Genomic DNA, 23,110 nt, shown 5'->3' on the forward strand with positions numbered 1-23,110 from the left:
AGAGGGGGCGGGGGGGCGAGAGAAGGAGCAAAAGAGAGTGGGGAGGGCACTGAGCGGGGAGGGCAAAAGGGGAAAACGGGGGGAGGGGGAAGAGAGAAAGATTAAGTAGACTATAGCAAAAGTATATGGAAGAGAAACCACGCAGTCATTAAACGTGCAGACAGAGCAGAAGAAGGATACGGTTAGCGCTGGTTTTGGAAAAGGAGAGCAAAGCAGCAAGAACAGAGAGGGAAGCTCTCAAGGATTTGCTGTGTGCAGACAGATGGCTTGTCCTCAGTGAGACACACCGGGTGACAAACACTTGACCAAAGGCATTCCAGGGAGAAAGCAAAGAGCAGAAACACGCCATTTGCAGCAGAGTTCAGAGACAAAAGGAATGAAGGAACTGAGGTCATAGCCTGAGAATAGAAGAAATGGCCTCTTGTAACCTGACACAAAGAGGTGTTACCAGATGGGACAAACGGAGATGTGACAAGGACAGAGAGCAGAAGTGGGACAGCTGGATGAAGCTTTGCATAACTGGAGTTGGTACTAGGAACAGGAACTCAAAGAACACCGTGGAATTGCGCCAACTTACCTTTCTGGTGATGATAGTAATTTTAGGCACAGTTGCTTCTGCAAAGGCAAACAGTAGTTTTGCACCGTGACGTATGATTCCACCATACTCCTGAGCTGTACCTACAAATGACAAACAGTTTTTCTCACTCCAGGGAATTCACAAAAACCCTGTACACAGTTTGGCAACTGTCATCATCCGTTACCGGCAGCAAACCTAACAACAACCACAGCGACATCGATATCCAGGAGAGGGTGATATCCTGGCAGTGTTCTCCGTAAGATGGTGAGCAACTCTATGAAAAAAAAACCTCTTGCCAAAAGCAGCATATATTTGTATGTAAGGTCACAGAACCAGAACACTCACCAGATGGTCTCTTCCCAGAAACAAAACACAGTTACATCATTTTCAAGACTCCAAGTGCGACTAGCAGTGGAAAACACAACCTAGATTCACTTCCCCAGAAACACACTCTTCCAAACCCCTTTTTTCTAGCCCATACTGAAAGGCAGCGTGGCTACCAGACCAGAGACCTATCCTAGCCTTCCTTCACACAAGCCCAAGATGCTGGACCGTAAAAGACAACATATGATTCTCAAGGATTCTCAACAGCAGGTGCTTCTGGAGCATGGTCATACGAAGCAGATACAAGTCATCCACATTACAGGGTGTTCAACACAGTTTTGTCCCAAACACAGGCCTAGCCGACTTGATTTGGAAGTGGCAGTCCCATGTAAATTACTTCTAGGATTTCTGAATTTCACACCACTGGATATAACCCTACAGTCACTTTCAAGCAGTTTCTCCACCTACTGACTTTTGCTTTCAGCACCTGAGATAACCTCTTAAAGAGTATTTTGGTATCTTTTTAATGGATATTTTTTTTATGTAATATTTTAAGTAAAAATTATTTTCTGAGGATTTTTTTTTTTTTAAATAACTTATTTGGTAGTCTGTTTGGTGGCTTGACTTTAATGCTTCCCCTCAAATGTAAATTAAGTGTCTAGTAATTTATGTCTGTACTTACAAACATCTGTTCTCAACTGCAATTTCACTTTTGGTTCTTGTATTTCCCTCCAGCCAGCGGGACATGTCAAGCCTGCAGAACCCTCCCAGCAACAGAAATCGGAACAGCTACATGAAGCAGGCTGAACACAGCTGGAACACTCAACCTAGACCCAGAAGCTGGGGAGCACTCAGAGAACCTCTAATCTAGTCTCAGTCTTAGTTTCTAATTCACACTTAACAGAGTAGCCAGTCACTGAAAATGCTTCAAGCGTTAAGCTCAGTTCAACTGTTATTTGAACTATTTGCACTGTCACCCATGGCCAATTAACATCAACTCTTTTCTGGCCATAGATTCAGCCCCAAACTTATTCTAAATACGTGTTTTTCTCCAGCTACAGGGTATGAATGCCTTAAACACCAACTCTGTGCACACCTATTGCGCTGCAGGCTGTCTGAAGCGTTTAGGTCACTGATGCTGAGATGCGTTGTACACCTCTGTGAGCCGGTGTGATGGATTCTTTCCAGGGAAATGAGGTGATCAACACCTTCAGAAGTTACTACTTAAACTCAAGTTTCTAATGCTAATGGACTAATCTTGCCAAACTCCTTAAAATACAACAGTTTAGGATCACTGTTGAGCCTCAGATCTCCTCTCTTTACCTTTCTCTATTTTTATTTATCTCCCATTTATCTACATTCAAACCAATATTCTACTCTGCAATATCGAGTTACTACTTTTCATTGGCTGTATGGAAATAGCTTTGTTCTTGGAGTCTGAGCAACCGTCCGAATCCAGAATGCCGTAGTGGCCCCTGAAGTGAACTAAGCTACTTCTTGGTCCAGGTCAGATGAGGAGGGGGTGTCTACAGCAGGAGAGAAAGGCAAGAGGCTGAGAGGCAAGAGGAAGGTTCTGTTCACGCTTTCTGTATTGCCTCATGTTAAAACATGCCAAACACATGGTACTAAACTAAGAACTGGAATGTTGACTAGTGACATTTTGACGCTTCGATATCTGTAGAGGCCTTGAGGTAAATTTTATTTTATACAACAGTTTTAACCTTATAGTCAATTATATGAAAGCCTTATCATGTTGATCAGTGTAATATTTGTATTCCTCACAGAACCTGTTTTCTAATTGGTCATTTTAACATTAACTGCTCATATAGCCTATGCTGAAAAAAAGTCTGATCTCAGACCTTTCCTTACTGATTTACCCAAAGCTTCCAAATCATGAGCATTTTTATCTGAGAAATGCCTTGGAGCATGAAAGAATCTAAGCTCTCAAAGATACAGGGACAGGGTCTGTGTGTAACTGAAGCAATGGCAACCAAGACCATACTTTTTTTTCCACTTATAGCTTCATCCTTGTACATATTTGGGCACTAAATACAGCAGATGAAGCTGGCAGACGAGGGAGACTCTTGCTGCAGCAAAGCTTGGATAGCACCATGGGCCTATATTCAGTAACTCCAGGGACGAGCAGATTTTGTTGGAATGCATCTCCACGGTGCCCTCAACTGCCACTCCTAGTGCCACTTTGACCAGTGGCCTCCCTGCCCACAGGAGAAGCATCAGTGCTGCACTCTCATGCAACCCTGTCCAGAGGGCTCAGAAACTGCACGTTGGACTACTGCTCTCCACTGCCCCTCAGGAAGCCACAGTCTTTGCAGGCCTTCTACCACGCTACCCTGCTATCCAGCATACAGGCATAGAAATGTTTTATCTAAAACATCTAAATATATATATTTTTTTTTACCTAAAGCATCCAAATAAGGCAGCTGAACATTTAAAGGGCCATGGAGTCTCACTGTAATAAGGAAAATAGCGTAGCTTCCATACCATTTACGACAAGGGCAGCATCTCCAGGGAATACAGGTTTTTTTCTCGGACAGAGGTGACAATCCCAGCCTTGCAGTTGTGCTGGGATTCCAAGCAGCCGGACACAGCTTTCCAGAGCGTGATACAACCATGCTGGGCCCTGGCAAATGGGTCATCTCGGCCTCACATCAGACTGCTGAACGCTTCAGCATCAACTTACCGCCTGGACCTGCCCCCTCCTCAGTGAAGCTTTGTGATCTCAGAACACACCGACAGCAATGTCAGTGGCATAGTTGGGCACTTAGCTCATTTCCCCACAGTTTCTTGCGTATTTCAGTATTTTTTTGTGATGACTACTGTACTTTTTACAGAGTTTCTGTCCCCCCAAAAAAGTGGCATTTTAAAACCTGGCTTATTTATATCTACTACAGTAAAGGTCTTCTCACAGAGTTTTTAAAATGACTTTTTAACACCACTGCCCCCTGCAAGGAGCTGAAATATAACAGCAAAGCCTACCTGGCAAAAATCCAGGAACATCCACAAAAGTAATCAGAGGTATGTTGAAAGCATCACAGAAACGAACAAAACGGGCTCCTTTCACAGAAGAATTTATGTCTAAGCACCCTAAAGTTAAGAAAACAGGGTGATGTGTTAATCATTCCAGTTATCTGCTCACAGCAGTAATTCAAGGCAACATCAAAATCACACTCTATTTTAGCTGCACTATCTTCTTAGAATAAAACAAAAGTTCATTTGTAGTTAACATGGAGATAATCTGCCCAGAAGTTTTGCTGGTTTAGGAGATGAGAGTACAAGCCACATTCAACAGGCACTCATTTCATTTTCCTGACCGCTGCATGTAGAGACTTTCTGTCCCAAAAGGTAGCAGTTTAAATTAATTCTATTCTTGTAATTTAACATATTTTCCTGTAATTTGCTCTTTAATTATATTTTCCAGATCAGTCATATTGAAAGACTACAGAGTTCTCCATTAAAACAAAACAACCCTAAACACATTAAATGGTCTACTATGTTGAGAAAGATCAGCATTTTTAGTGAACACACTGCAAAGTATTTCTGTTCTGTTTCAGTGCCATTTAGAATTATAATACATGCTATTACATTAAACCAAAATACATTTTGTATAAAAGCATCCATGTGAAACATTAAAAATCTTGGCTAAAATTGAGAATATCAAATGAAGACTAAAGTAATCTTAAAACCTGTCTAGATCGTGATAGTAATATCTTGTAAAGATTACAAAAGAATAAAACATCATACTGGGTTATCTGATTTTTCCAAACAAAAAGCCACAAAAATTAAAAAAAAGAAGCAAAACAAAGTTCTGTTGGTGAAAGTCACTTCAGAAGTTGCCTATTTAAGGAGAGAAAGAAAAATCCCTTGAAAGTTAAAAAGGGTGATCTTAGCTACAGCTCCATATTGTATCTTCTTATCTAAATCATTTCAGGTTGAGCCCCACACCTGTGTGTCTGAAAGCTTTGCATTGTTCTAGCTATAACAAGTTGACACACACACACACACACACAGAAAAAAAAATTACCTCACCCTGGAGAAGAGTTTTAGGCATTTTAGTGCTGTGGCACTAAGTACGCAGTTTCCGTATAATGTTTAACCCAGTTAGTTGCAGGCTGCTGCCAAGTAAGCAGTGGTGGCCTTCTCCCCACCCTGCCCATGGGCTCCTACCACTCCATTTGTGCTGGCCACAGCAGTCATTTAGTTACCCCTAAGCAAGACCACCTTGTTGATCCACTAAAGACTGATTTTCTGTTAGTTTTAACATGTCACAGCTGTATTACAATGAGATTCAAGACAAAGTGGTAGAAAAACATAGTGAGAATGAGTGGAGGACCATAGGAAAACAGAAACAGTTCATCTCACAGCCAGGCACCCTTAGGAAACCTGGAAAAAAAAAAAAAAAAGACAGAGAAGAGGCACAAACACCGTTAAAAACTTTCACACTCAACTCTCTAACCTGATGCTACTTTGGGTTGGTTGCCCACTATCCCAACGGTTCGTCCATTCATCCTGGCAAACCCAACGACAATGTTTCTGGCATAGAAAGGCATGATCTCAAAGAATTCCCTTTCATCAGCAATCTGCAAGGGTGAGAGTTGGGCAGAGCCCTTATGAGGACAGATACAGAGATGTCTATTGATATACACAGGCAAACACACAGTGGTTATCTTAGTATCAAAACTGGTTTTAAAACATTTAAGAATTTAAAAAAAAAAAAAAAAAAAAAAAAAGGAAGGAAGAAACCTAGAAACCTTTTATTCTTCTTTGCAGCCTTCATTCCAGGAAGTAACTAATACTGCACTTAACTATCAGAACTGCCACTTAAGTACTCCATCAGAGACCATCCTTACGACATTTCCTCTGTAGTGAGCCTTTCTTCCTAGCTTCTAACAAATTAAAACTTCAAATCAGATGCTAAGAACTTCTTTCTCACAACTTAATTATTGGCAGGCTACACTTTTAAAGAACAGTTTTGAGTGCTGAAAATAGTACTTGGTGAAGCTCAGAAACTCTCCATGACAGGTTTAACAGATCCTCTTTCTTAGCAAGTTCAGAGCACATCATCAGAGGCCATACAGCCCGCTCTGCTGTGCACACCTCCTCCAAAGTCACTGACAGAGAGGACAACAGAGAAGCCCTTGTATCTGCAGGAGAGGAACACAGGCCCTACACCAAACCATCTGTCCGGAGCCACCAGTCCTTAGTAGCTGCACTTCTCTTGGGGCTGAAGTTCCAGTGTGTACTCTGCAAAATAACACCCACTGGTGTATAATGCCGTATCAAAATTCACATGTTCAAAAGAGATCATAATTATACATGGAGCAGTAGCGACACCTATACATGGCTGCCTAGCGTTTTCTGCTAGAATCCCTTGTTTTCAACTTTTTATGACAACTTTGCCCATACAGGCTGCAGTTTGCCAGTCATTTCTGACACTGAGGCAAATGAAAATTTGTGAAAAATATAAGTATTATTAAAGCAGTTTTATTTCTTTCCTTAATACTTCTTAAAGTCTGTGGGAGGGTTTGGGTTTTTTTCCTAATTCACTTAATAATTTTTTTTAAATGTCACCTTTTAACTTGGAGCAGGTAGCAGTAAAATCCAGAATGTAAGAATCCAGAGATTAGAACCATCCTGAGCTTGCTTCCTCCTTTAAAATGAGTGAAACACGGCCACTTGCAAACTGAAACGTGTTAGGTGAATGAGCATGTGGGGAGGACAGACAAATAAAATAGCAAAAGGGAGAAATCTGTAAAGGTCCTACAAACACAGCTGAACTCCCCCCTCCCATTTGTATGTGTGCCTGTGAAAGGGAGTTACTCTGAGCTTCATCATCCACCTCAGAACCCCAGGTCATCTGCCATTCAACATCTGAGTGGTAGAAGCAGCAGCTGGAAATTTTAATATTTAAAATTCAGACTCTCAGAGCATTCTACAGGGGCTCTAACAGTTTCCTGTGATAAAATTTCTTTTACAACCATGTTCTCTGCCCAGGAGTCTATAACATATTAAATTGTTAAAACTGGAAAAGTGAAGTATTCAAAGTTATGCAAGAGAATTACCAGCACTGCCTGTTATTTATACATTGGAATATTGGCTTTCAGGTTTTTTAAAAAACAGGTAAGGTGTTTTCTTCCCTGCCACCCTCCCAGGAGCTCTGCCTCACTTGAACCTCAACATTGGAGTTTCCAAACTTCTGAGTGCTTGACTTGTAATTAAAAAAATATAGTCTTGTACTGTCTGTGTAGTAACTGTCTCTTAGCACACAAAAGAGCTGGGTAAATCTTTGAATGCACTCTATGTAGTTTATTTTATTAAAAAGTGCAGAATTCAAGACAGTAATAACAGGAGGCAGGGAGGGGACAAGTGATAGAACTCAAGACAAAGGGGAGGGGATTTCAACCCCAGAAAGAAAACTGAATTACAGCATCTTTCTTCTGTGCAGTTATGCTGCAGCGTAAGATGTATCCTGAAAACAAATCTTAGGATTCCTTTCATCTGCTACAATCTTTTTTCTGCAGTTTTTGTTGTCCCTTCATTCATGGCTACTACACAGGTAAAAACAGTAACTTGTAAAGACCAAAAAAATATGTCTTTAGTGCCATTCTATTGGTTTCTTTCAGTTATTTACACACAGAATATAATATACCGTATTAATCTCAGCAGTGCTCACAGGAGCAGACTTACAGAGTGTATGATATCCAGCATATCGTAGGCTTTAGTAGATTCAGTTGGGACAACTGAGTCCAGCTCAGGAACCAAACGGTCGCTGCAGAAAATAAGGAAGTGTGAGCAACAGTATTTACAGACCAGGTGAACATCAAGACCAAGAACTCAGGTAAACAATTCCACCTCTCTGAGACGTCATGGAAGCTGCTTCTCAAATATGGGGAAAAGAAAAGAGGCCTCTTGGTCTCAGCCAGTTGTGCCTCAGGCCATCAAGCCCACATGCACCAGGAGGTCAAAGGCTAACCAGTCTCTTCCTGGAGGGGGACTTGGCTTCTATAGACACCTCTGCTCATGAAACCATCTCCTGGAAAGATGATTTCTCCTCTTGGACTGGAGAAGCCTCACGTGACAGATGTGGAGTGTTGAGGGGGAAGTGGAGAGGCAGGGGAGCGCTGGAATGTCAGTCTGTAGGGGCACTGGTGGTGTGTGGGACACTGCGCTGGGGCACAACTCAGCCGTGGGGAAAAGGAAGAACAAATGTCAAACAGCAGCAGCAGCAGCACAGCCTGCTCAGCCAACGGCTCCGTCCTTGCAGCTGGACAGGCTGAATAGTTTTTCCCAAGAGCAGAGCAAGGTTTCCTGTCATGTATTGGACCAACTGCACATTTACAGCTCTGGTCCTTTCCCTGCCCACCCTGTCCACTTGTAATTTTGAACACACTTAACTGCAGGAAACCTTTCCATACTTACTTCCCCTGTCACCAAACAAGCAGAGGTTCATGGGTGGGGAAAACACATCTGCTCTCAGCTTCTTCAGCTGCATGGCTGTGTTTAAACAATCTTTGCTGTTACTCTGCTTAACTCAACAGTGACACACTTCATGTGGAGCTTTACATGTAATAAACCCGCTGCCTCCCTGTCAGCAGCTGACACTATCGGCTACCTCTATCTTGCACGATATTAGCTTCATTAAGGACCTACAGCGTGAGCATTCTCTGAGTCCTTAGATTCATTCACAGTCCCAATGGGGGGGTGTCAGTTTTCATGAGTCACCACTGAGGCAGCTTCAGGGAGTATTTTATTTGTGCTATTCCATAAAAATACTGACCTATCCTTGTTGTAAATGGTGTTTCTGTGTAGTTCTTACTGAATTACTATTTTAACAATGCTGTGATTTAATATATTTAAAGCAAGACAACACAAGGCACTAGACACCCGATTTAAAACTGAAAGAAGTGATCTGCAGTTTGTCAAAAATCAGGCAAAAATTAATAATGCAAGCCCCAGGTTGCCTCTGTGCTCCCTCACACACACAAGGCTAGAGAGGCATGTCTCCTTGCTGAGAGAGGAAGAGATACATCTATTAATAGAATAAAACCAACAGCAACACTTTGAGTATTTTTTCCACACGATTAAGAGTATCACATGCAAATATTTCCATACAATGACATAATGAAACCTTAAGCTGATGAAAGTAACCAATTTTAACATACTAAATCCCAGGCTACAAAAAATTGTAAATCTTTTTCTTGTCCATAGAGCAGATAAATTCTGTCCATTACCTGTGGCATCCCAAAGGATAAGGGAAGCAGAAAAATGAAATTACTGCTCCCATAAATTCATAGTGCTAGAGAGTACTGAGGGAAATTATAACAGCATTAAAAAGAGTAACGACCATAAAAACGAAGACATTACCCAGGATATCACAAGTTTCAAAATCTCTGACAAATTACCACACATAACATATCTGAAGCTTGCTAGTAGAGTTACTGGGCTGAAGAGGTTGAGAACTGGGTTTCTTACAGATCCCACTTATCAGGAAGGAACTGCTGCTCATCATCAAAGCACTCATCCGAAGCCTGCGACGGCTTGAGACACTCTCACCCAGATCAATACTGGTTTTCATTTAATGCAAAAGGGAAACTGTACTCGGCTACCAAGAACTTTCTCCAGAAATCTGTATGCATACTTCAGGCTTCAGAGAAAACAGAATTTGTCTATAGTCAAAGATACATAAAGGTACAATCACACCATACAATACACCAAACACAATGAACTAGACACCCTTCAAAGGTAGAGAACAGGTTCACCACTTGTACTATAAGGAACCTTCTCACTCTTTAGAAATCAGGACACTGATGTCAAAAACCTCAAGTGACAGTAGTTTCAGCAACCAAGACCACAAAGCACCTACCCACCTAGACAAAAAAAACCCAACAGGCAAAACAACAAAACCCACCAGCTTCTGGACTTAAAAACAAAGACAAAAGAATGCTACACTTAATTTGCATTATTTGTGGCAATTTTTTGTGGTGTGACAATGAGGCAGTAAGAAATTACTCTAGAAGAATGGGCTTTGACTGGAGCAGCAGTAAAGATCAAACATTTCAAAGCAAAAGGAGTCTATTAAGATGTCGGCATGTCCAGATGAAATAATACCAATGTAAGCATTAAGACGACAAATGGGAGAAATATCTCAGATTCTGCTATAAAAACAGGCAAATGTAACAAATAGATCTGTCTTCACATGTACAAAGACTACTAAATTGAACTTCTTAGTACAAATTGCTGAGCATTTATTATACTGTGATCCTCTAATAATGTATCTGGTGCCATGTAAAATATTGTCTCCCTTAAGAAAATAAAGAACTAATCTCTTCTACGTTAGTAGCTGAAATGTAACTGACAGTTTCTCCCAAGAAAATAAACTGCCTATTATAAGGTACATTGATTTAAAAAAAAAAAAACAAAAACAAAACTGTTGTTTCTATAATGAAATTAAAGTACCACATTCGATTCTATAGAGGGTAATTATCCCAGTACAACTTGTTGAATGCTTAGAAAGAACATGATAACCTCAGAGATAATCCCCTAAATATACCAAATAATGGAAGAGGTTTGGTTTGTCACTATCAAATCAGACCAGTCTTCCAGTTTAATAAACTCCTAAAGATCAACACCTTAGAAAAAATTAGGACCAGTAACTAATTGACCTGTGTGACCATTCTCTAAAAGCAATTGTCAAATTTGTTTCTCTAATAGCGAACACTGTATTTCAGGTACCAGAGCAGTGATCTGTAAAACTGATCTAAAAAAATCCTCCCCAAAGAAATTTGTTTCAAAGACACTGCAGTGAAGCATGAAGAGAAGATAGCCTTCCCGACCCACATGTTAAAACTGTCATGCATGTAAGGACACAAAACATAGATCACATGCAGTCATAGAACCGAAAGGAACACTCGGGAGCAGCTCCCATACAGGAGGGGGCGACAACCTCTTGGGTGCCCTACAGAAAGGGCTGAACTGGGGATGCAACTGGATCTCAGGTCAAAATGCTTTTACTCCACTGACATTCTCTGTCTTTAACACTACTAGTGAGGCTGTTTACTCAAACAGTCCCATGCTGGCACTCTGGCTGTCCCTCTGGCTATCTCTTGGAAAAATTCTCTGATAAAAGTCCAGACAGTTGCCGTTTTTCCCCTCTTGAAATGACCCACGTCCTTCGTTACGTTGCCAACAACACAATGAGCCTGAGAGACAAGTACCCAATACATAAAACTTGCGGCCTCCTTTACCTCCTTGTTGCTTCCCCACCTCTAGCCTTAACAAACAGGACTTACCCACCAGACACATAACTGACAAAGCGGGGCAAGTTCTCCCCACTTTTGTTCACTGTGCTATCTTCTGCCTCGTTTGCTTGTTTCACGGGACTGTGGCAGCCCATCTGTACAGAGATTACTTTTCCCCATAGTCTGTACACAGCCTGTATAACATTGCTTTCAGAAAATAAACAAAATAAATCTACCAGTGAGCGTGTACCTATGTACACATGCATGTTGAAAGACTTCCCATATTCACACACCACAATGCACAATTATCAGCCAAGATCCCAGGCACAAACCACTCAGCCCTCTAAGCTCCTGAAGCCAGAGAAGCCAAGCAATTCGGTGGTCAGAAACCACAGATCTCAGGCAGTCTCCTCTTACCTGGGATCATGGCATTCACAGACAGGAGCTGGATCACGGTTGCTAAGAGGTAAATAATTAAAGAACTCTCGGAGATTAAGTAAAGCATCTATATCGTTCTCAAAGGCTCTGTGTGCAACTCCTGGAAAGAAACAGTTAAACGGTTATTGAAAAAATCTTGCAGGGTTTCATTCTCAAGCATGTACCAATAAAGATACAAAGAAGTAACAGCAAGAATTTTTAAACCCAAGCTGTTAACAATCAGGAGTTTTAAGTCACTGAATTTGACCAGTTAAAAATATCTAGAAAATGTGTGGCTGTATCATACTTCCTCCTTAACGGGTCTGGATTGTTGCTCTCATATTTAAAATAATGTAAACTGGTTTATCAGCTGTCACAGACCCAGCTGGATCCCAGCCTTCTGGAATTCAATCCAGGTTACTGTGCTGCGCTCCAGCATTGGACTACAAGTTCTTCTACGAAGGCTGGATCTGAGCAGTGTCTGTGTGTGTGGTTTTGGTTCCTCATCAGTTCAGTTCAGATAGAATTTGAGATCCCACAGTCATTTTGAACCTCAAGGAGATTCAAAGTTTTCCCAGAAGGGGGGGGAAAAAAACCCAAAATGCTTCATCTCACATTGCCACTCAGTTTATAGTTAAAAAGTTCAATCAATCATGTTAGTAAGCAAACAAGGGATTGTTAAGAATCTTTCAACCCATGCAAATTTCTGGACAACAAACAAAAAAACCCACAACACCCCAAGCCTGCTTTGCTAAGTCCTGCTCTCTGACAACCTTCCCACTTCTGGACTCTGTTGGGGATTTGCTACTTTCTCTTCCAAATCCCAGAACTCTCCCACACTCCCACTTTTCCTATTTTGTTCTCCATTACTAAAAAAGACCAGGAAGAGAGCCCTACACAGAGCAAGATCCTGTGCTTAAGTAGAGTTTTATCACTTAGACTCAAGTGACGCTCACGAGTGCAAAAATCAGCATTAGACAATCAGCTGTTTAGCTAGAAAAACAATGTCATTTACTTTAAAGAGCAGTCAGCATGTTAGTGAACTACTCACCAGATATGGCAGTGTGCGTCTTCGCACCCCCAAGCTGCTCTTGGGTGACATCTTCATTGGTGACAGACTTAACTACATCTGGGCCAGTGATGAATAGATAGGATGTATCCTGAGGGAGGAGAAAAAAGCAAAACCACACAGTAAACGCTAGACCCAAGCTGCAAAAGCACCTAAGGAAAAGCCACAGTCTCTAGTCTAGAGACTTTCCCCAAAATAATAAAACAGTAGAATATAGGGACAGATCTCTTAAAAATCCTTAATGCATTATATTAAAAAACCCACAGAAAATACAATTATCCAGAAGTTATTTGAGAAAGGTTTTCTTGACTTTTCATTAAAAATAAACTTAATCTAAAGCAGGATACCACCTTAAAAAAAAATTAAAAAATTCTTCATATGTAGGGTAAGTTTGTGTGACCAATGTTACCAGCAGCAGGTGAGGATATACTCCACCCTTACCTTCACCATGAATGTGAAATCAGTTAAAGCAGGTGAATACACAGCTCCACCAGCACAAGGACCCATAATGAGGGAGATCTGCGGAACCACCCCAGAACACAGAACATTTCTCTGCAATAGAACAGACAGACATCTAGTTTTACCAAAAAAGTACATCTTTAAGTCTATGCATCTTATCAACATCTATAAATATCTGAAATGTGGTGGCCAAATGGATGGGGCTGGGCTCTTTTCAGTGGTGCCCAGTGACAGGACAAGGGGCAATGGGCACAAACTGGAACACTGGGAGTTTCAGACAAACATAAGGAAAAACTTCTTTACTGTGAGGGTGTGGGAGCCCTGGGACAGGCTGCCCAGAGAGGCTGTGGAGTCTCCATCTCTGGACATGTTCAAAACCCACCTGGACACTTTCCTGTGCAACCTGCTGTAGGGAACCTGCTTTGGCAGGGGGGTTGGACTGGATGATCTCCCGAGGTCCCTTCCAACCCCCACCATTCTGAGATTTTGCAAAAATTCACAAATGGGAGAGGACAGTTTGCTGTATTTACTGGAAGACAAATATCTGGACAGAATGTCTTGATGCAAATAGAACCAAAATAATTTTGTTGCTAATGTTCTGCTTCTTTCTGTTCCCATGCATTTGATTTCATACACCATGCAATGACTGCAAAGGAAGATGGAATGTGCGACCTCAACAGATGCTGCAGGGGCAAAAATTTCACTGAGCCTGGAGTGGTGAGAAGTGTATGTACCTGAAATTTGAACATGTAGGTAGGCTATTGCTCAGAGGCAGAAGTAAGCTTCAACTGGATTACAACTGACTTCTGTAACTGTTCAACCACATCATCCCAGATCACACTAATCCAAAAGACTGTTAGCATCTAATTTGTCATCCCACTGGCTCACATTCCCACTGAAAGCACAATCACATTTATGTTTTGTGTGCTTACTATAAAACTGTGTGTTTCGGTAGGCATATAAAATAATGTCATTTCAGTTACAAAAACATCACTAGCGTGTCTAAAGGAAAAATTCTTGCATTAGCCACAAAAATACTGTAGAAACATAAAACTTCCACCAGTCCAATCAGTATTGGATGTCCCCAAACAGCGAGATTAACATTGTACTGCATACTGTTCTTTGAACAGAAACCTCTGACTTGCATCTTTTCTTCCTTTTTTTCTCCCCAATGACCTACCACCTTGACAGAACAGGCACTTGGTGCTTCTGATCTGAGTTTCTCGAGTTTTTTTCAAGTGCATAGTGTTTGATTTACTTTAAGTCCCTCTTCCTGCAGTAGAAATCTTTCACCTTTCATCAGCCCTATTGAAAAGAAATCTGCTGTGTGAAATTCTTAACATGTCTGTATTTCAGAGGAGACACAGAGACAGCTGGTGGTGGATCACAATCATCAGTCCCCTAACAAAACACTCTCTGAACTATAGCATGCCCACCTGTCTCAGACAAACACCCAAGAGAAATTACATCCCAACACAGACAATCTACACTTCAGTGTGAATCAGAAAGTTAAATAGTTGTTTGAGGTTTTCTTCCAATTAAGTAAATTGCCTACTGTTTCATTCTTATGACAAAGCTCACTATACAGTGCAATTCCTACAGAGCTTTTCACTGGATCACAGTGTTTTACAAGGCTCAGCATTACCCTCATTTAACAGATGGGTAAATGGAAATAAGAGGTACAGTAATTTGCCCAAAGACATTAAGAGAACCAAGAGGACAGTACAGGTCTCTCAAGTCTTCACATACACTGCTTTATGCACCACGTAACACTGGCTGAAACAGGATGATGATAATGTACAAATTTACTTACAAACACAGGCTTAAGTAAAGAAAGACTATGTCCATCTTTGTGGATGCCAAGCTTCCTGGTCATCCAGCAGCCTACTTACCAAAAATATATCAGCATAGCCTGCCAAGGACTCCACTCCCTCCTGGATACGGGCTCCCCCAGAGTCATTCAGCCCAATCACGGGTGCTCCAACCAGGGCAGCTTGATCCATAACCTGATGATGAATATAAACTCCTTATTATTGACCTAGCTAAGCTAAAATCCCAAAGCAACCAACCTCCAAAACATACATTCCCTAGAAAAAACCTGTACACGCCAGAATTTGAACTGGCATGTACTGCCCACATAGCGCTCAGCTTCTCCTTTGTTTGTATTAACTATCACAGTCACTAACTGCTTACTGGGGTATCATGTTTGGACTCTTCAGCCTGGAGGCTAAAAGATACACATTTAATCCCTCTCATGACCTTTAATATCAAGCTGCCTTACTAGCTGCGCATCTCCATACTCACAGCGCGGTATCCAAACCCCATGCTAAAGAACACAATCACAGGAGTTTGGACCTAAGAGGTCCAATCTATCTCTGTTCTTAGGAAGTCTCAACTGCACCTTCAACACTCCCTCATATACATCTAATCTGATCTTAAAAGTTTATTGCAGTGGTGATTGTGTAATCTCCCTAAGCACACTAATGCTTGATTATCCTTCTCAGAGATTCTCTGAGAAGACTAAACTAAATCTTTCCTCTAGAAATTTAGAAACATTACTTCTTTCTTGATATATAGTAGACAAGGAGGGCAATTAACTACTTCTTTGCCTATGCCTTCATTAACATTCAATTATCTCAATTCTCCCTTCGGTCTTCACATTTCCCTTCATGTTTCTAGACTAAGCATCATCAATTCAGTCACACTGCTCTTCCTACATCCTGTTTTCCACATTTCTGATCATTTTGGTTACTTGCCTCAAGATCATATGTAACACTCCAGCAGAGGCTTAAGTGGGAGGACTGAATTCCTTACATTGCTTGCATGAAATACTCTCGCTTATTAGATCCCAGTAAGATGTTGAGCATTTTCATAACACTACAGCACAGGCATATTATGTTAAGATTTGCTTTAGCTCCTAAATAATTTTCTGTAAAACTGCATGCTGTCAGTCAATCCCCATTTCAAATCTCAAAGTTGCTTCCCCTGCCTGGTATTAGCCCTTTCAATCATTGTTACTGAATTGTATCTTTTTTTTCCAGACAATCTTTTAACTTCTTAGGATTTTTGAAAGTTCAGTCCTGTCTTTCAGAGTGCAGCATAAACCTTGAATTTTACATTGCCTAGAAACACAGTAAGCATACTCAGTCCCCTTCAAACCAACAGTATCTCAGCAGTGCCAAAATTCCAGCCTGAACACGAATCCATGTTAGCCACTTTGGTACTGGCTTCGTTCCTACTTGCAGTCATTCAGTGTAAAACAGGGGTTCTTCATGCTTTCTGCCTGGGTGTCCATTTAAGAAATATTACTGTGGCAGACACACAGAATGACTTTGAAACTTAAATACAATCCCAGATTTAAAAAGCATCTGCGTGGACTGCAAAGAGAGGCTGTGAGCATGAGTGGCCTCGTTTGCTTATGTGAATGTTACACAAGGAAACATCAAATGCCTTATTAAAAATCAGTGGAGCTGACATTCATTGCTGCTGCCTGGAAGGCCTGCTATCCTATCAGGACAGGTCACTGACACATTTTGCTGTTTTCCAGGGACTTACATATGGATTCATTATTTATTTCAAGGCTTTTCCAGATACTTAAGTTCTTCCTAAAACACACATCAATATGCACATTCAGACTACAGAAAATGTATTCACGTATTTGAGACCAGCCTTTCTTTCAGCCATATCAGTGTTTGTAGGGAACATTCCAGGATTGATTCTCAAAACCACTTTTCTTCATCTCATGGACTCAAAAACTGTCTTGAAACATGACATCACAGATATAAGTACGTAGGCTTTAAAGTGTTCCCCACCACAAGTGGGCACCTACTACTCAAACGAGCTACATTAAATCTCTGCTGCTTCAGGGAAACCACTACAGGCATTTAGTGAAATGAAAGACCACAAGGCTATTCTGCAAAAGGAACAGGCAAACCGTAGCCCAGACCTACCTAACTCGAAGCTTTGCTGCAAGATGCCAAATGTTACTACAGCTCTCCACATCTCCAAGCAAAAATCCCAAATGGGAAACAATTACCGCCAAAGGGGCAAATCTCCAGGGAAGTCCAGCTAAGGGAGAGCAACTTCATTTCCATGTTCCATGGCATTTTACATCCCTTAAGCCACTGACAAGGTCTGCAGGAGCCAAGATTGTCTCTCTCAGAACAGATTTCACCTCCCAGAATTCAGCCCAATAAAAACTAAGAGAAGTGAGATAGATCCCACAGTGAGACAGACACCCAGCCAGTCTTTTTTGAGCTGCCCAGGCTGCAGCCTCAAAGATTCTGACACTCAAAGCAACTGGTGCATCCAGAGCCTTCAGCCTCTGGAGTCCACCACTGACTTTGATGCCAACCAAGAACAGTACCAACTAGGAAGGACTTGCATTGTTTTCCAGTTCTGCTACCAGCATTCTCCTTGCCTCTTTAGAAAGAAGAGATCAAAGAAACAGCAGAAAGCATCCCAGGATTCCAGCACCATTCCATTCCTTCCTAATACCAAGAGACACTGCAAAGCTCCAATCTAACAGGGTAATACCAAGTCTTTCCCAGTATCAATGCCTGGTAAAGCCAAGCAGTTATTATCCAGCCCAAAGTCTTTGTGGTTTCTAGTTTTATACCTCCTCACTGCTGAGGAGTTTATGCCAAAAAATAGTTCTTTCCATCAGGAGACAAGGCCTTGCACACCAAAAAATTTGTTTCTGATTCCCTAGCAAGAAAATTCAGGAAGTTTTCACCAGCCCACACCACTGAACACTCCCGCATGAAAAAGTTCTTGTCCTCCTCACCCCTGGGATTCAAACACCAGCTTTTCCAGTGAGACAAGCAAACAAGTAAGAATAAATAGCCACAAGAGCCTGATGATAGAAGCTCTGAGTATCAAGGTGACCTCCAAGTTGTAAAATATTACAATATTACTTCCACATAGCACTGTTCATAGGATAAAGTTTCTCCCAAGTCATTTCACATCTCTCCAGTAGACAATAGCTAGTTAATTTATATTTGTACCTTTCAAGTCTCTTGTCTTTTGTAGCACAGTAGAAAAGGCAACTTAATTTAAATAAAGTGAGTATTACTTGGAAAAGCTCCCAAAAGGTATCTCCCTGCTCACCTATGCTTTCGCATCTTAACTGACATGAGAAGACGCATTTTCAGGCTGCCATGACATATGCAAGTCCACTGAAGTCAGTCACAAATCATTTTCTCCGAAGTCATTAACAAAACACATTGAAAAAACAGGACACTGACAATTTTTTGGTTTATCTTCTCCTGTAAAGTATTACCTTGCAGATCTTCTGGGCATGAGCTCCAGATAAACTACCTCCAAATACAGTAAAATCCTGGACGGAAAACAAATTTTCAGATTAGGGAAGGAATCATTTCAGTAAAATGTTGCCAGTAAACAGCATAATTCTACAATGCTCTATATGTGGTATGCTGCTCCAAAACAACCTGACTCCCACTGCGGCCCGCAGATCAGCCCTATTCAACCCAAGCCTTCTTTACAGCAAAAAGACCTTTGATACATATTTGCCAAGGGATTCTGTGTTAAAATCACAAACTTACTATGTCTCATTTGCTTTATTTCACCTTCACAGAAACATTCTCTCTTTCTACAAAGATATGTTCCTCTTTCATGGGCATGATCAATACTGGAGCAGTCTGGAGACATTTCACCTGTGAGGGCAGTCTCACTGCAAGGGGCAGCAGTAGGATACGCTGCAAACAGGCAAAAATCCAAAACTGAAAATATGCCATCATCGTACATTCATGAGTTATGCCTCAAGAGTTGATTATTCTTTTATGGGTGCTGCAGGGACTATGTCAGCCAAAATTGACTGTTGGTAAGCAGTAAGATCTTGAACAACACAAGGCCCAGGGACTGATCCAGAAGAGAAAGGGGATATTGACACCTACTGGCACCAAGAGAGCCCAGAACCAACTTCTGGGGAGCTTCTCTGATGCATTCCTACTGAGTCTTACTCTCAAAGAAGCCCTAAAAACTGTGTGAACAGAGAACAGCATGGCTACAACTAGCAGCTGAACCAAAAAGGAAGGAACATCTCAGGTGGCATCTCAATTTGGATTGGAAATAGGTCTTTAAATATAAACATATTTAAAAAAAAAAAAAGAGAGAGAAAGCTATATCATGAAGGAGCACATTTAAATGCTTTTAATATAAAAACTGCCCTCTACTTGTGTTCTTCTAAAATTAAGGTCTGTGTTCAGCTCCTATCTTATGTTCAGGCCCACATAACAGTGTCCTTCCTTGGAAGAACTACATATCCAAGATAAAAAAGGCAGGGTGTACTACTTGCTCCAAGGTCACACAGCAACAGTCATGTTGGCCATGACAGCAAATTGAACAAAGGCTACTTTGTGGCCCAGAACAGAGAGGCAGTTAATACTGATTTGAAAGAAAGCCTTTCTTTCACTGTGTTAAGACTAACCAAGATAAATCTCTACCTATGGAGTTTCCTCTAAAATATTTTTATATAAAAAGTATATTTTACCATAGAAAGTATATTTTATCTATTTGTATACTATATATCACAATCCCTTCAATTAATCAGAGTTCAAACCTGAGAAACAATTCAAGGTTGCTCAAGTGCCCTCTATCATGAATTCCACTCACTGCAATCCCAGATGACATCTCCAGCAAACAGCCCCCACTCTGCAGCTCGAAACTCAGAAGATGGTTCTCAGAACTCGCAAAGCCCTCCACTGACACTCATGGGTCTCCACACGCCTGCAGGAGCTTATCCACACACACCCATCAATTCCCTTCTCCTTTAATTTACTTTTTGGTTATTAAAAACACATTTCTGGGGGGCTCCTCCAGTCTCTCAGCGTATCAACATCCAATTATGACGAAGTAATAACAGTTTGTTTTTTCAAGACATTCCCACTGGCTCTGCATTCATCACTCGTTTCTCCTCACCCTTATCCACAGCTGCATCCCTCATCCAACAAAGTTTTTAGAAAGGCTTTTCGCTTTTTCTTGTTGGAAGATGCCCTGCTTCCTCCCACGGGATGCTACATCTATTTTATGCTAATTGGCAGAAGGTAAACAGGTACATTACTATACAGCCACACTGAACCACTGTGAGTTTATTTCAAACAATAAGTTTATGCTATTTCAAAGAATAAGTTCATGCCATTTAAAAAACAACAAGCAAAACCATACCTGACTGAAAACATAAGCCAGTCTTCCATTAATCCGTCCACGGCCAGTCACCACACTGTCTCCAGGATACTGCATTGAAAAGCAAATTAATTAATTAAAATAATAATTAAGAAAATCAAAGTAGCAATGACATCCACTAAGTCAAAGCAAAAACTGATTCTCTGAGAGTACTGGTCTTTCATGTTTGTAGTGAGGGCTTCACAAAGATTTCCTCCAGCCCTGTAAAGGAAAACTAGAGGTAGTATCACATATTAGTTTTGTATTAATGTAAAGATTACTGAATTTTGCAGTTTCCCTTCAAATTTCAGCACATCTGGAGTTAAGGAAAATCATGTTCTCAGAGACAGGATATACCTTTTATTAGGACTAGCTGATGTTTTTGAAGGAATGGACACAGCACACAAACCTTTCCTGAGGTGGTGATACGGAGTAGGGGGGTAACAAGCACAACAAAAAAAGTAAAAAAATAGAGTTACAGGCACCTCAGATACTTCAATGTCCCACCTTTTACCCTGCAAATAAGGGAAGAAGAAAGAGCTGGAACAGGAAAAGGAGCCTGTGAATCTTAGCATCTGGTTATCTATGCTGTCTCACTTTTTAGTAAAGGAAGTATATATAAGTCTTTCAAGACAACAGTAGAAAAGGAACTTTACTGGGCAGTCATAAAAGAGTTTCAGGCATTTAAACACTTTTGCATTTAGGAAAGCGGAAAAAAAAAAAAAGTATACTGTGCACTCTAAGGGCAATTTATGCTCGAGGTGATCTGTTCTTGGGAAGGTCATACCAGCCTAGAGACTTTTCTCAGGCTGCACCAGACTGCTACCAACTCTTAGTTCCTGGCACACAAAGCAGCTGGAAACAGTAGTTCCAGCCACTGTCTGCTGCAGATGACTCCTGAAATCCCAAGGAGCCCACAGAGTGAGTACAAGTCTCATCCTACCTTAAGAAAATTCCACGAACTCAGAGAAATTCAATGTTAAACTAATATTCCAGCTCACTGGCCACAGTTACGTCATCTGTTGTTAAACTGCTCTATAAACACAATCTGCAGCTCACTGAAAGGTGAATTCTGAAGGACAATGAAAAAATTAACCCTCTTGTCAGTCTCAGGACTTCACTGCTCCTCCTATCTTTAGAAACAGCAATTTATCATCAGCACTGTGGGATGCAGCGTTGAGTAACACAATGAAAGGCAACACAGCAGTTAATTCAGTTTTCTGGGGAACAGAGTGAAAAATTACTTTGAGAAGAAAAGATGTTTGCTCCTACACTCAGCAAGAGGGGAGAAGGTCTAGCATGACATCCTTCCCAGCACCAAGTCTCTGATCAATCTCCTGGCTACTAAAATGAAAACAACCTTTGCCAGTTCCCAATGCCCCAGCTGCTCATGGGAGAAGCCTGGTGATCCCTCCCTCATCCATAGGACGCAGCTGTGCAACTCAAAGGAATGAGAACTAATGAAGTGGTTTAATAACCACATAAACAGAAATTGTAGTCACGTGCAGCATGGGGCAGCAGCACACATGGAGCAGCTTCTCAGCACACCCCAAAGTAGAACACTCCACAGGCAACAGGGCCTTTTGCTATAGAAGATTCACAGTGAACAGGCATTTAAAAGCTGTGTAGATGTGGTGCTTAGGGACATGGCTTAGTGGTGGACTTGGCAGTGCTAGGTTTGTAGTTGGACTTCATGATCTTAAAGGTCTTTTCCCACCAAAATGATTCTATGATTCCGTGATCTGCTCCAGCCACCTACACATCCCAGCATGCTTGTTTGTCTTTTCTGTATTAAATCACAACAAAATATTCCTCCCATGTTGTCATTTACCAGGCATCAGTGTTATGGTGAGAGACTGGGGAGCCACAGATTTTCCCTCTACATGATGAGCATCATGTACCATGTTGGTTTAGGATACATGGCCATATATCTGAAAACTGCATAAGCAAGCAGATTGCAACTTGCTAAGAGACCAGCATGAATGCTTCAATTTCCAAACATGAGACTTAATGGCCCTGAAGGATCTTATGACTCTACAGTTTGGTAGGCATAAATATGGATCTGAGTTATTTCATCCTGTAACTAACGTTACCTGTAGGGAAGCAGAAGTATCTACCTGTATTTGTTCTTCGTATCTGACATGACTGACAAAGTTGTAACTAAAAAGCTCTGCAGCCGCCATTATTTAAAATACAACTCTAAGACAATATCCAGGGAGGTATTTGAACCAAACAGGTGACCTTATAAAAAAGGTATCAAGTTTAGACAATGCAAAAGTAAACCGTGTAAGGTGTTAAATGGAAACTGAGAGTAATAAAAGGAAATCTGCAAAACAAAAAAACGAAACAAATAAAAGAAACTACATGTGAACAGAAGAGCTTATTTTCAAACAGTTGGCTGGCTAAACAGCTGAGGACAAAGAAATAAAGAGTTATGTGTAATAAAAATACCTTATTCTTATTAGAGTCCATCCCAAAGTCAGAACATCTATGTTCCACAAACATGTCATATTCATCAAAACTGTCAGGGTCCAACAGCAGAAGAATTCGTTCTCTTGCTGTCAGCTTTCCCTGAAACAGAAGCAACAATTAATACAGCTGTCAGGTGGTTCTCGCTCTGTCTACTCACCACCAGCGGATGTATTTTAATCAAACATAGCTTCACTTGATCTGCTGCCTTTGGTCCATTAAGCAACTGCAGGCCTCCAAAGCTGGAAATAGCCTATATAGTGATTATCCTCCTTAAAAACAAACATAATGCAAGCCAGACTTTGAAAAGAAGGCCAACTATTGCAGCAGTGCTACCACAAGATAAAGGAAACAATC

At 41.1% G+C, this 23,110-nt stretch overlaps 1 protein-coding gene across 1 annotated transcript; it reads right to left on the bottom strand.

Annotated features, from left to right (window-relative positions):
• Window positions 1-448: 448 nt before the first annotated feature.
• On the bottom strand, window positions 449-22,855 carry PCCB (propionyl-CoA carboxylase subunit beta; the record flags this gene model as incomplete). The annotated part of the gene is made up of 11 exons (XM_010174389.2): window positions 449-678; window positions 3,899-4,006; window positions 5,376-5,499; window positions 7,607-7,688; window positions 11,575-11,695; window positions 12,626-12,734; window positions 13,085-13,195; window positions 14,995-15,108; window positions 18,384-18,440; window positions 20,288-20,356; window positions 22,736-22,855. Coding segments are annotated over 11 exons (1,245 nt in total), but the record flags the coding sequence as incomplete, so codon positions are not given.
• Between the last annotated feature and the right edge of the window lie 255 nt (window positions 22,856-23,110).

The sequence above is a fragment of the Antrostomus carolinensis genome, unplaced genomic scaffold (genome assembly GCF_000700745.2).
Source record: "Antrostomus carolinensis isolate BGI_N321 unplaced genomic scaffold, ASM70074v2 scaffold11698, whole genome shotgun sequence".
In the NCBI taxonomy this organism is placed as follows: domain Eukaryota; kingdom Metazoa; phylum Chordata; class Aves; order Caprimulgiformes; family Caprimulgidae; genus Antrostomus; species Antrostomus carolinensis.